The sequence below is a fragment of the Rasamsonia byssochlamydoides genome, assembly GCF_041956645.1.
Source record: "Rasamsonia byssochlamydoides strain NRRL 3658 unplaced genomic scaffold VTN77scaffold_84, whole genome shotgun sequence".
Lineage (NCBI taxonomy): Eukaryota > Fungi > Ascomycota > Eurotiomycetes > Eurotiales > Trichocomaceae > Rasamsonia > Rasamsonia byssochlamydoides.
The window spans coordinates 748-14,582 of NW_027192467.1; the positions used below are offsets into that span (position 1 = coordinate 748).

A 13,835-nucleotide genomic window follows, 5' to 3' on the forward strand; every position below is an offset into this window, starting at 1 on the left:
GTTTGTTTGTTTGTTCCTTGTTAGATGAAATTCAAATAAGCTGCGACTCTCTGTCTCTCTCTCAACTCGGATGCTCTGTCTGATATCGAGACTGCTCCGGGTCAGAGTCTGGGTCTGGGTCTGAATCTTTCCGGTCTTTTTCTTCATCTTTTTCTTTGTCTTTGTCTTCCTTCCTGCTGCTGCTGCTTGCAAACTTCTGCGTCTCGCCCTCCCCTTGACCCTGAACAGCAGCAGCAATAGCAGCAGCAGCAGAAGAAGACGATTGAGAAGGTTGTCTTTTCTCCTGGGCTGCAGACGCGGATCTCGATCTCGACCTAGCTTTCTCCCTTTCAGCAGACTTCCGCCACAACCACTCCTTCCCCTGCTTTCCTCGCTCATGCAACCATTCTGCATCCTCCTCTTCGACCATGATCCCGCTTTTGCTGCCGTCAGAACTGCTGCTTCGTCGGCGTTGACGCTGATGCTGCGTTGCGGCGGTGGTGATGACGTTTCTGGAACTGCTGGTCATGGTATTACCTTGGGGGTGAACTGGGTCAACTGCTTCTGGCACAGTAAGGCGGCTAGGGTCATGGTCCGTAGTTGTAACTGGTTGTCCTGCGGCAGCTGCCTCCTCGACGAGGCCGTCTCCGACTGAATGGTCGCCGCTGCCATCCAAATACTCCTCCATCAGACCCAGTTCCGTGTCCAAGATGGCCGACCTCTGAATCTGCTCCGTCCACCGGCGGGAGAGATACCGCTTGATTTGAAAGGTGACACCCAGACCATCACCAGTGGCTCCTCCAGCGACATCATCTTCAACATTCATGCGGATTGTCTTGTCAGGTCGCAACCACGACCGGATCAACGCCCACTTCAGCCGCGCGATGCGTCCCTTGGGGACGACGTACTCGCGCGGTCCGCTCCGAGACCAGAGCGTTGGATTGGTCGTGGCCATTTCCTGGAAGAAATTCTCGTAGACGCCGCGCTGGTACAGGGTTTGTCGCTGTCGGGACGCGATGCGTTTCATAACGAAATAGATGGCCACGACGCCGATCATGAAGGGGATCGCGGCGATAAAGTACCATTTGATGCTGGGGTTGTTGGCGAAGGTATCAACGTTCATACCTTCAACAGAAAAAAATGTTAGCTATCAGACAGTACAATAGAGGAACAAGGCAAGAGAAAATGCATTTTGGAGAAGGTGGCAGCAAGACATACCGAAAAATCCAACAATAAACGTCAGGGGAAGAAAGATGAACGTAATCCAACTCAGCCGCCACACTGCCTAAGTCAGACCAAATCAGGCAATAATACAATGCTGTAAGGGGGAAGAAAAAGATAGTCCTCAACTCACTGCTGGCGCCTAATTCAAGACTATGTCGACTATCTCGAATCGACACGCTCTGGTACACCAACGAGATCAGCGACCCGGTGGGCTTCACCAGATCTTCGGTCACGAGGTTTGTCAAGCGATCGAATTCCCCGGGGATATCGTCCAGCCAGTTGTCTTCGGAATCGACGTCATCTATAGAACAAATAAATCAGTCTGATCCGAGTGGGAATTCTGTAAAGAGAGGACCAACCAGTCAACTCGTGAAGCCGACTTTTCATCTCGTGCATCACTCTGATATGCACGTTCAGGAGCTTCTCCACCTTCAGCCACAGGCTCGAATTAGACCAAAGCTCCGGCGCCCGAGTCTCATCAGCCGGCTGATCGTATATCTTATCCTCGAGGATGCTGACGTGGGTGACGGCCTGGTCGAGGAAGCCATCCCATGCCGCTATCACAGCCTTGAAGACGTCGCTGATAATGGATTTGGTGCATTGCACCGCCAGTTGCTCGTCGTTGGCGACGGATTCCCGCGACTCGAAGGCCAAATAGAACGGCAGGCGGCGCCAGCGGCACTCCCACTCGCGTCGGGCCGGTATCAGTGTGTCTTCCATGCTCCCCGAATATGAGTTGTCGAAGATGATGATCACGTTGCCGTTGTCGAGGGTCCGTAGTGGGGGGATATACTCGTTCTTGTCTTTGAGGTCGCCATTCAAGATGAAATTATCGTCATTTTCCTTGGACTCGCCGTAGAAGTGGGAGTTGTTGACATCGACATCATCAGAGGATATCTCGGACGCAGCCAGTTTATGCTGGATGTAGCAGCTCACGCGTTGGACATAGACGTCATGTCTACAGGTCAGTTCATCTGGACAGTAGTTATCAGCCATGGACATACGGGTCGAATTAAAATAAGAAACAGGCTGTTCGCAGTCTCTCACCATTCTCATCAAAAGAGTTCAACCGCACCAGCCGATCAGATTCATCCACCCCCTTGGCCGCCGTCCGGAACGTCTTCACATAATCCAGCCCAAACGACGTCTTACCGATCCCCCGCCAGGGATCATACTGAACCTTCCACGTCTTCCCATTCAAGAGCGGCTTCCCGCCCCGCTGCTCGGGCTTCCTGTGGCGGACGTACCGGCCGAAATCAGTCCCGACGAGGTCATGGCGGTTGAACTTACTACTCTCGATGTTGAACTTGCGGAGGAGAAACTGCGTCGCCCACGGCGCGTTCTGGACGTGGATGATGCGCAGTGCGGGTTCGTCCTGCTGCTGATGATGGGTGTAGACTCGTCGTAGCGCCTCGATGGTGTAGATCTCCTGTGCTGTGACTTTGCGGATGTGAGAGCCGGTGTTGTCTGTCGAGCACTAGTCAGACCTTTTTCTTTGTGTTTTCTTCATTTTCATCATGTTCATCCTGTCTAGCATACCATTCTTCGCAAAATCAATCAGGAGAACTCGACCAGACTGAGGGTCGATCTCGGAGTAATCCTTGCGCCATTTCAGCCCGGGGCTCCGTGGACGACGCCGCTTTCCTATCATTTCAGACGTTCGTCAGATACCCTGATCAAGTGCTCGCCGCTGCCTATAGATCTGTGTTGCATAACGTACCACGGTGCAAACCACCTGGCGGTGTCGACCCTGCTGCTAGCCCTTGATGACGATGCGGGTGATTAATATCCTCCTCCGTGGGACAATGATAGTTGTAACTGTACAACCTCCCTGTAGTCACACGACCGCGAGATCGTTCTGTAATAGGCATGTATATAATTTAACCTTCAGTCTGAAGATACAAAGATGGACTTTGTTTTTGGTTAAGAAAGGAACAAGAAACTCACCTCTACTTGAATCCCCCACTTCACCTTGTCCTTGTGTCAGTGTCACTGTCCCGGAATCAGTGGGGGACGTTTCTGTTTCTGCTTCTGCTTCTGTAACTACCGTGACTGGCAGACCTGGAGCTGTCTTTGTCTTCGCAGTCGCGTCGTTGTTGTCGTCGTTGTCGTCGTGATCGTTCATGGCGCTCGTTTCGTTTCGCAACAGGTTCACGCTCAGGCTCACTCACAGAATAGAAAACAGAATATCGTATCCGTTGTCCTACAACAGCCCATTATACGGCACTCACTGATGGGTTAATTTACTATGAAGAAATCTACCTCCTCAGGACAGTACATATTCGAAATATGTATCTAAGATGTTGAGTCTGGCTGATAGCTGAACCAGCTGAGGGACTTGCAGCGCAGCACGGCAGGTGCAACCGCGTTATGTTTATTTTAGGTAGAGTTGTCGAATAACTGAATGTTAATCAGGTGTGTAACTTTGAATGGAGGCCTGAGCTCAAGTGATCGTCGTGATCTTGGTCACATGGAAGTTCACGATTCTGTCAGCCTCATGGCCGGCTGTTAACCTATTATTAGCCAAACTTACGGAGTACTTACTTCCACACGGAGTCTTTACTGCACAACCCAGCTGACAGACATTAAGAATAAGAATAGTACCTAATAATAATATAATCTAACCTAACACAACACTTAATATGACCTGCAAAAATCAAATCAAATAACTTCCATTTCCATCTCTATCTTACTGTCTGAATAAAATGTTCAGTCCAGTCCCGTCCCGCACGCTCAAGGCCACTCCGTTCTTTCCATTTCCTCCTCCCATAACCGCCAGAGTATACCTACCTAATGGGCATCACATCCATGCATCGCTGGCCCCTTCCTAAGGAAATGAGAATATGCTATGTCCACGAACAGAAAATGAAGGGGAAAAAAAAGGACTGAGAGAGAGACAAGAAAAAAAAAAGAAACGCAGAGTGGAGCAAAACCAGAGAGAGAGAGAGGCCTCAGTGGCAAACAAATTCTTTGTAAATGGGTAGGATAGGAGACAGTGTTCTATGAAAAGGTGGCTGACACACCCATGGTTGTAGACAAAAAAAGTTGAAAAAGAAGAAAGGCGGGGAAAGAAGAAAAAAAAACCTTGATGAGGTTCAACAGAATTGCAAAAGAAGAAAAAAAAAAAGACAAACGAGATACCATTGCTAAGGAAATATTGTGCGAGAGAATGTCGGCGAATATATCTTAGTGAAAATGTGCCACACGCGCAATGCAAGACGAACACCCGGCCGGAACCAGCAGTGAGAAGGAAGGAAACTAACTCGAACGGAACAGGCTTGAAACAGACACGGGGAAAGAGATAAACGAGGAAATCGTCTCGGAAACAAACAAAATGCTAATAATTGTACAGGAGCTGGTAGAGACAAGAACAAACACGTGAATTCATGAAGAAAGAGACCAAACCAACACCAACGCCGGAGGTGCTGGCGACTGAAGAAAATCTGGTGCAAACGACAAAATGGACTCAAAAGCAAACCCGGGACGCCGTTATGTGTGACAGCAACAGGGAAAATAGTCTATCGACATCGCTGACAACAGTCGTTGCAAAATACAAGGCTGGCGAGTGAAATTCGACGTCTACTGGGATTTCGGTTCTCGTTCTTTCCCCTTCGCGTCCCCACGTGAATCCTTTTCGGAAGGCGAAGTGGACTGCTGCGGCGGGCTGTTGTTTCGTCCACTACTCTTCTCGCTGGCAGCTTCACCAGCCTCCTCCACAATGGGCAGAGTCGATGGTCCGTTAGGGCTATGGACATCTTGCGGATCCCACATGGTGGATATTGTCCTTGCGCGCGGTTCAGGTCCAGTTTTGGCGGCCTCGTCCTGTGCGGCTTGTACGGCCCTCTCGGCATCTGATGGACGAAATCCCTGACTAGTTCTCGACAAATCCTGAGAAGCGTTCTCCTGACCGCGACTCCGCTCCAGCCGTTCGGCCTCTTCCTTCGACATGGTTATCCCTTCCATGAAATTGATGAAACGCTCACCATAGGCATCTGGAGGGATCGGGGATATTTGCGATCGATTATGAGAAAGACCTTTCCAGAAGTTCTCCGCCTTTTTCAACATGCCATACTGCATCCTGTTAGTCTCGACAGACAGTGGTCAGAGGAACGTGTATACTTACATGGGTCAGACAATCGATAATACCCAGGTAGTATATCTCCTCTCCAGGCTGGCCATTCTCGTGGGTGGCCCGGAATCCGCCATCGTCCGAGTAAAAGACCAGATTTTTCCTCTCATCCAGAATCTCATCCGGCATTTTAGCCGCCGTCTGCTCGAGAGGAACCGGTCGCTCCTTTTTCAGAGTCATTCGCAGCTCACGGGCTTTGCGCGCATTCTCTAGCTTGGACGGAGTCCTCATCAGCAGGTTCGCGCTCAGGTCCTCTTCGCGATCGCCACCGGGTTGGAAGACCTGCAACGTCTTGTCACGAAGCTTCTCTTCATTCCCTCGGCTCAGATCGTGAATCCCCACCAACAAGGAGTAATCCATGATTTTGAGTTTTTGCAGAAGCTGGACGTCTCGCCGGAGCTGCGCCATGAACACCTCCTTCTTCATCGGCCCCTGTTCGAGATGACGTTTTCGTCGGAGCCAGTTGAGATCCTTCATGGTCGCTCGCGGATTCCTCTCCAGATCTTCTTCACGCAGGTCGCGCCCGATGGTTGACCCCTTCAGGTCAAACGTCTGGTGGATGTCTCGGTGGGGTGGGAAAAGATTGTTCATCACGACGAAATGGATCTTGCGACCATATGCCATCTTGACACGGTGAAGGCCGTAGAACTGAGAGATCAGCGTGTTCGGGTTGTTCTCGATATGTTTATAATATTCCGGTAGGATCTTGCGGAGCAGCTTGTGCTCAGAGTGGTGAATCGTCTTGATTATGTACTTGTAATCGCGAGAGAAGTAGAAAAAGCTGCCACTCTTCCCGGGAGACCCCAGTTCCGACAGGATGTATTTGCTTGTGAGAGACATCAAGTAGTCAGCCGGGTCAAGCTTGAATTTGGCCCGCAAACTTCGAAAGACCCAGGGCGCGTAATCTTTGAACTTGAAATCGTATTTGGCGGAGGGCGTTAGTTCATTGCCCGTTCTGTTTACTTTGTGTTAGCATGGGAACAATGAAAGGGAAGTCCAACTTACACATCAAAAGAGAATTTGTGTTTGGCTTGAAAATCCGCCGGCGTAAGCTCGCGATCCATCTTCGCGTTGATCCTCGACACCACAAATCGGATTCCCGTCAACATGTTGTACGCGGTCACCCAGTTGACATGGTTCTGATCCACCTTCGTCCCTACGATCACCCGATCGTCGTCCTCCTCTTCCCGCCGCTTCTTTCGCGCCCGCTTCTGTTTGATGGCCTCTGCCCACCGAGCGGCATCTTCATCAGCCAAGGCCTCGTCCGGGTGATGATCCGCAGCACCCGTCTTGGTACCCCGTCGGACCAGACTCAGCGACCCGCGGCGAAGATGACCGCCGGTGGGTGAAAAAATACCAGTGCTGGTAGCATGGGTATCGTCTGAGAGATCGCGACTGCTTTTGCGGCCAGGGGCCGGCTTCGGGACTTGGAGGGTTTGTCGTTGTGAGGGTCGAGAGGAAAGTGAAGACTGCTGGGCGCCATCAACGTTGGATGGGGCCGGAGGTGAGGAATATCGATGACCGGGGCGCTTAGGAGGTGGAGCCAGGCGATCGGACTCCTGAACCAGATTGGAAGTATTATCCGGAAGGGAGGTCGACAGGGGCAAGTTAGCCGGAGAAGAAGATGAATTCACCTCAAGGGATGAGCCGCGATCATCGGCGATGGATAGTCGATAAATATCTCCATTAGCCGTCGGTTTCTGGCCAGGTGACTGAGACTGCGACGACACGCCATTGACCTGGGGAACGCTGGACGGGGACACCGCGCCTGCCCCTGGCTCGGTAGAAGGACCGTCTACCATGACTGGCCCCTGTCCAGATGGCTGTTGAGGCGGCGACGGCTGCTCTTTGCTCTCCCGAGGTGATCGGCCGCTACCCAGAGACTGCGTGCTCTCATTCTTGGGATAGGGGCGATCCCGAGTGGGTGAGCTGACGCTAGATCGTGCAGCTCCATTCAAGGAATGGGCACTGCCATTCTTCAAGTTCGATTGCTGAGAAAGAGGATGGGGTTCGAGGTGGACGGTGTCGCCATTGAGGCCAGGGGTGTAGAGAAAGGTGTTCCCGACGGAGACCTTATCGTAGGATTTCCTCTGGGGAAGGTCGAAGGAGTTCGAGGGACTGGAGCCAGCCGTCTGGTGATAATGGTTGTCGGATGCGATGGAGGGCATGTTCCTGGGGATTTTTCGAGGCCGCCAGGGGGGTGGATGAGGGTGGTTGTGACGTGAGGTCTGCGTGGGACGGTGGTTGCGGGTCGGATGGCGAGACGACAGTCAGGGTAGATGACAACTCGAACAATAGAGGAATGAGGTCTTCGATCAGGGACTTCCACCAAGGTTCACGCACGCAAGTAGTGTTCCCCAAGAAGTAGGACCTGACAGGTTGCAGCACCAGAGGCCGGGAAGGGCCAAGCGCACACAGCGTCACGGTTCAGTGGGCGACAAGCATGTTAATCAGAAGGGGGTGCGTCTGCGTGAAGAGACGGCATGGAGGATGACGCAGGTGGCCGATTCCTGAGGAGAATCGTTTGCAGGCGGAGGGGAGCAAACAGTCTTCTTCGAAGAGGCAAGGAGATGGTCGAGAGGATGAGGAATGGGCGAATAAGTGGCTATGCTTGGGATGCTGAGGTTGTTTGTCGTGAGTCTGGCTTGGAGGTTTGGACGGTCGGGAGCGACAGGGCAGGGCAGATACGACGTCTCTAGACTCTAAGCCTCCGCGGGACGATTACCTAACAGTTCTCACTGCATCACTTAGTCGGCTTCCTGAGGCCGAACCTTAAAATAGGTTGGCCGGAGAACCCTTCTGCACCGCCAAGACCTCGAATGATTCCAGTGCACTTCGTCCCTGGTGCCCCATACGTGTAACTATTCTTATCTCCTCCTAGGTACGGAGTACATATGGATTCAGCTGACCTGTGACGGCCAATAGCGATAATAATTGGTTCCACAGGGCTTCTAATTTTGCATCCGTTCCTCTGTGGGCGATTTGTTTGCATGAGGGGATCCTCCTTTAGTCTTCTAGAAAGTCTAAAGAAGGTGATCAAGTAGAATGGATGTTTATTGATTTTTTAAAGATAGACAAGGGAAGAGGAAAATAATTTTGATATTTTAGAAATTAATTGCCCCCGTGACCATTTTTACTTGCCCCTAGTCTTGCAAGGGAGACGTGCTAGGGGGAAAGATTACAGTTGTTTGGAGAGATATATATTTGCGTCAACACCTAATTGCATGCCCCTCCGCATTACAAAGCACAATCATGCCATTCCACAACACACGAACAACAGTGACAATATCATGATCAGAGAGGACCCTCCCTCCAGAATTCCAACGAGTAAATTCCGCATGGTTATCTGGCAAGAGCCTTGTAGTATATATTATCTCAGGTCCACTCCTTTCGCCAACCTACCCATGGATATAGGAAATGGATATAGGTATTTTGGTTACCGCAACAGCCTATAAGTAGATAGAACCGATGAATCTACGAAATAAGAAAAATAACCAATGATGGCAAGGAAAAAGCAACTGAGAACTATTCCAGCTTACACTAACCTCATCTACAGAGAAGCACGAATCGAAGCAAGCCATCCATTCGACCTTTCAGCTCACGGGTTCATGAGCAGACATCATCCTAAATCACATATTTCCCAGGCAAGACCCACCGCACGACGCCAGCCAATACCAAAAATAATAGAAGAGAAAAAACGAAGACACTCCATGCGATTTCCCAAAAGCAATCAATCCGCGCGGCATCACACACAGGCAAAAAAGAAAAAAAAAGGGAACAAAAAAAAACAGTTTACATCCCTGAATACAATAATATCTGTAGGAAAAAAAAAAGAAGCACGCGCATTACAGAGAAAAGAAGGCGAGATTCGTAAGGGAAAGAACAGAGACATTAAAATTATGCCTCAGTCTTCTTGGGAGTCGCCGATTTCTTTTCTGTCGCGGCGGCCTTCTTCTTGGGCGCGCTCCTCTTGGTGGTGGTGGCGGGTTTGGCGGTCGTCTTGGTGACGCGTCCCGATTTGGTCTTGCTAATCACCTTGGGCTGGTCGACAACGGCAGGGGCCTGAATCACGTCGGTTAGTAAATTAACTTTGCGTAAGTCGACGACGGAAGCAAAGAACATACAGCAGTCGAAGCCTTGCGAGGCTTAGCAGTGTTGGCCTTGGGCTTAGCCGCCGTCTTCTTAGTAGTAGCAGCTTTCTTGGTGGTGGTGCTCTTCGTCGTAGTCTTCTCAGGCTTCTTGCCAGGAGTCTTCTTGGTGGTAGTCTTGGTCGTGCTCTTCTGGAGAGATTTAGCCACTGTTCTTATAGCGACACAGATACTATCAAGAGCCATACCTTGGTTGCTGGCTTGGCGGCTTCCTTCTTGGCAAGCTTCACGGGGCCAGAGGGGCCTGCGACCGACGCGTCAGCTACCTAAACAACATGCAACGTGCCAGCTCAAATGCAAATGTAGATAGCAAGGTTGAAACAATGCCATCCACAAAAAGATGGAGGTGGCGCTGAGATAGAGCGACGAGGAACTGACCCTTGGGCTGAGAGAATTCACCCTTCTCGACACCAGCCTTGATAGCCTTGTTGAATTGGGCATCAAAGGCAGCCTGAGACGTGACAGTGATTTTGTTGTTGGCCAGGACATATTTCTTGATTGATTGGCGGCTGTTGGTGGGCAGTCAGCCTCTGGTTATGGCAAAGGATGACGCGATGATAAACAAAGCGGGCTGGGAGTGCGCGCCAGTGACATGAAAGAAGACAATGAGAACGACGACAACATACCTGCTACCATTGCGTTCTTTCAACTGAAGTAGGAGAATAGGATGTTAGTGAACATATTCCTTTGTGCAGACAGACTCAAACCAAGATGTTGTTGTGTTGGGATAAGCGCTGCAGCGCGACCAGGTCCCGGTCGCAGCCAGCTCACCCACCAACAAAACATCCCAGTCGCTCTGGCGCGACAGTGATCAACTCACGTTGATGATGGCATCTTTGATCATATCTATATGGAATGAATCAGCATTGATACGCGACCCAGATGATACTAATATCATCGCGACGCGATGTGGTTGGGGTCGAGGATCAGTCAAAACATACCTCGGTACGAGGCGTGGGTCGCGCCGGTCTTCTTCTGGGCGGCGGTGCCGGCAGCGGTGGTTGCTTTCTTGGGAGGCATTGTGAATGGCGATGAGACAAAGGATGAGTGAGGCTGTAGAGGGACTCGAGTCTCGACAGATGATTCAAAATTGAAGGTGGAGCGCAAGTGGAACTGGAAGGGAGGAAATGCAGTCGACGAGGGAAGGGGGTAGGAAGCCGCGGGGCAGCGCGATTTATAGGGCAGCGGGTGTTGACACAAGATCACCTTAGTTCGCAGTGCCAGCGGATGCTCATGCACCACGCAGGCCCAGGACACACCCCAGTGTCCACCCTCGTTTAATTATTTAGTTTCTTGCTTAACTTTCTCCTCAGGACGGAAGCCCTGTTTCGTCCCTCTGGCCTCGTTTTGTTGGTTGCAAAGGTCCTTTTCCCCATTTCTACTGGCCCGTGGTCATTTACACGTTTCTGCTCTCATTCCGCGTCCCATCTGCTTCAGCTTTCCCAGTTGTCTGCTGTCCAGGTTCTCTCGTCGCAATAACTCTTAAGATCATATAGTATTTTCTCTTGTACTGGCGCTCGACGATCGACTAGTCTACTTGCTCCCAATTTTCCATAGCGCCGTAGATCCCATCCAACGTGATCTGGTTCGTAAGAATAACCAACCTACGATCTGACTTGGTGCAGATATAATTTCCAGTGATGGATGATCAATGCCTGGGCCATCACGCAGGAGCTTTGATGAAGTGCTTCTGTCCAAAGTCAGGACCTTCCTCGAGTCCCTCGTGCTTCGTGGGTCACGAGGATCAGAACCGTATCTCGCCAGTGTTCGCCACATCTAGTAGCGTACCATGAAATGACTCTCTGATCTCACCACAATGGCTAGCAGTACTATTTTTAACTAGGTCAGAAAATCGGTCTTGCCATTTCTGAGGATGTAACTTCTTTGAGGAACATGGTATGGACAGAGTGCCTGATTATGCAGTCTGCACTGTCCTGCTGTGCTGTCGATCGCGCCTGGCATCTGCATGCTGTTGGACCTCATATGTATGTACTCGAGCTGCTTGCTGATTTGAGCGGCTCACATGCAGGAGTGCCATGACGAAGCCAGCCACACTGTGGACTGACATGCGCAGCCTGCGCATAAGTTCCTTCCCTAGTTAGCTCGCCCGCCGATCGCTGATCTGATTTGATCCGCTGGACCCATCCGTCCCCGTCCCCTTCCCCTTCTAATTCCACTTTGAAGTCATGAGTATCCGCAGAACAACACATCGTCAGATCCAAACCTCTGGATGCGATTTCATCACCTTTGATCTTGCCCACCACCTCCAGGCTTGGGCATCATTAATCCCGGCAAAGAATGGCTGTTTCGCAATAAGATCGCTGAAATTCAAAATAATCCAGAAATCCTGAGGAGGGCATCTTGCATCAGCAAAAACATCAGTGTCGCTTCGTCGGCATTACATGCACGAAACAGCTGTCAACCGCTATCGGTATTCCACCCCCACGACTTCCCTAGACAGGCCAAAACTTGCGTTTGTTAAGTGAGAATAGAGCGTAGAATTTATTCACAATACAAATAAATCGTATCTCTGTGGATTACATCAAAGATCACAGCCACAATTTCGAGCGACTCTGTCATTGTCGCATTTGATCTTCGGTCCATTCCAGCCTCGAGACGGCCCATCTGCTGCTCAGCAATTCCCATGAAAATCATCAATCCCATTTTGTATTCCCCATATCTAGAAATTGGTGGTTTGCCATGAAGCATGATACCACGTACAGGAAGTAGCCTCCAGATCCGAACGCAAAAGCACTGCCGAAAAATCCCGACTCCGACCTGCCGAACGCCAACACCAGCTCGCTATGCATGCCATCTGAAACAAATTTCGAAAGAATCATATTTCTGGCCTTATTATTTTTCTCCTTTTTTTTTTTGTTTTCTTTCCCTGGTCATCGCGTTCAAACAGCCCCCCGCGGTCGCGCCTTGGCTTCTTTCTTGGCTTTGGCCTCCTCCTTCTTGCGCTTCTTCTCCGCCTCCAATTTCTCCTCGTGTTTCCGCTTCAGATTGGCCTTCTCCTCTTCCGTCTTGGCAATCGGCTTAAAGAACCCTTCCAGCCGCGATTGCTGCGCCGTTTTGAGATTCTTCTGCAAGCGAGCCGCCCCGTTGCGGACTCGGTCTTCGCTGAACCCCTTCTCCTTGACGAGGAAATCAACCAGTCCTTCCACGTCGGGATTCTCCCACTTGAATTGACATGCGGGATCATCGGCGTCGCGCACGTCGGGGTTTAAAAACAGTTCGCGCGCCTCCTTGTACGGCCAGTCCTCTGGAATCGTGTATTTCTTCTTGGGATCATTTTCGATGAACTCCACCACCTTTTCAAGACTGCCATGCTCGCGGATCAGTTTCAATGCGGTATTCGGACCGATCTTGGGAATCGGCTCGAGGTAGTCGCAGCCGAGCAGGATGCAGAGATCGATGAACTCGGCGCAGTCAGTGAATTTCCGTATTTGAAGCAATGGCGATATTTGCTTACCTGTTTTCTATCCATATCGAGTCCTTCCAGAGCTCGATTGAGATGGATCTCCTGGATCGGTTCCTTCCTCTGCTCACTGAAAGTGAGATGCCGGAGCAGAATAGGCGCATCAAAGCACAGCGTGTCCATGTCTTCTGACGCGGCCGCATAGACTTTGCCTGCGCGTGCCAGAACCGCACATTGGGCCTCGGCTTCGGTAGGAGCATCAATGTAGGGGATGCCCATCAGCTTCAGTAGCTTCTTACACTCTTCATTATGCTCCCTGGTGACACGAACGGTACGCCTTGAGAACTTCTCGACATCTTCAGCAGTCCCGATTTCTTTGGCTTCCTCATGGGCTTCGGTTGCCTCCGCCTTGCGGGCGCTCCGCTTCGCAAGCTCGCCACTTTTCAGCTTAGGAGGCGCCCCATCAAAAACGTAGAGAGGCTTGATCCCGTTGTCGACCATACGTAGGGTGCGGTAGAACATACCCATGAGATGAGAGGTCGTTTCGCCCGTGTCACTCATGAGTTGCTGGCCATCCGAACGTACAGCAATTAAAAAGCTGTAGATACTCATGGATCTGGGAGGACTTTTAGTGGATACAGATTTAACAGCCACAGATTTCCATTGCAGATACATACGCGTCCTGTGATGAACCGCGAATTAGTCGTACGATTAGGTCATAGAGGTGGATTAGGAAATACGTACAATTGCGACCTTGCGGCCAAAGTGATTCTTGATCTCTCCGGATTTGATCGCATCAGGGGCATTTTCGGCGATAACCTGGTAGAGTTCTGAAGATTTGGAGGGAGGTTAGTTGAGGGGATGCAATCGCGATCGCGACGCGGGAAGCGGGCAGAAACTGGAGACTCACGTTTGATACCCATGGTGGTGGAGG

The 13,835-nt window shown here is 50.9% G+C and overlaps 4 protein-coding genes across 4 annotated transcripts; all 4 read right to left on the minus strand.

Annotated features, from left to right (window-relative positions):
• Positions 1-61: 61 nt before the first annotated feature.
• VTN77DRAFT_9188 (uncharacterized protein) lies at positions 62-3,328 on the minus strand (the record flags this gene model as incomplete). Its single annotated transcript, XM_069425768.1, has 8 exons — positions 62-1,104; positions 1,198-1,260; positions 1,334-1,504; positions 1,563-2,177; positions 2,251-2,670; positions 2,743-2,847; positions 2,924-3,061; positions 3,151-3,328. The coding sequence occupies 8 exons, from the start codon at positions 3,326-3,328 to the stop codon at positions 62-64; spliced, it is 2,733 nt and encodes a 910-aa protein (XP_069274049.1).
• Positions 3,329-4,782: 1,454 nt separating this feature from the next.
• On the minus strand, positions 4,783-7,500 carry VTN77DRAFT_9189 (uncharacterized protein; the record flags this gene model as incomplete). The annotated part of the gene is made up of 3 exons (XM_069425769.1): positions 4,783-5,274; positions 5,327-6,287; positions 6,338-7,500. 3 exons carry the CDS (start codon positions 7,498-7,500, stop codon positions 4,783-4,785), a joined length of 2,616 nt encoding a protein of 871 aa, XP_069274050.1.
• Positions 7,501-9,229: 1,729 nt separating this feature from the next.
• VTN77DRAFT_9190 (uncharacterized protein) lies at positions 9,230-10,500 on the minus strand (the record flags this gene model as incomplete). The annotated part of the gene is made up of 7 exons (XM_069425771.1): positions 9,230-9,394; positions 9,457-9,612; positions 9,669-9,724; positions 9,859-9,989; positions 10,107-10,129; positions 10,301-10,326; positions 10,422-10,500. The coding sequence occupies 7 exons, from the start codon at positions 10,498-10,500 to the stop codon at positions 9,230-9,232; spliced, it is 636 nt and encodes a 211-aa protein (XP_069274051.1).
• Positions 10,501-12,380: 1,880 nt separating this feature from the next.
• VTN77DRAFT_9191 (uncharacterized protein) lies at positions 12,381-13,824 on the minus strand (the record flags this gene model as incomplete). The annotated part of the gene is made up of 5 exons (XM_069425772.1): positions 12,381-12,902; positions 12,956-13,468; positions 13,575-13,583; positions 13,646-13,731; positions 13,812-13,824. The coding sequence occupies 5 exons, from the start codon at positions 13,822-13,824 to the stop codon at positions 12,381-12,383; spliced, it is 1,143 nt and encodes a 380-aa protein (XP_069274052.1).
• Positions 13,825-13,835: the final 11 nt, after the last annotated feature.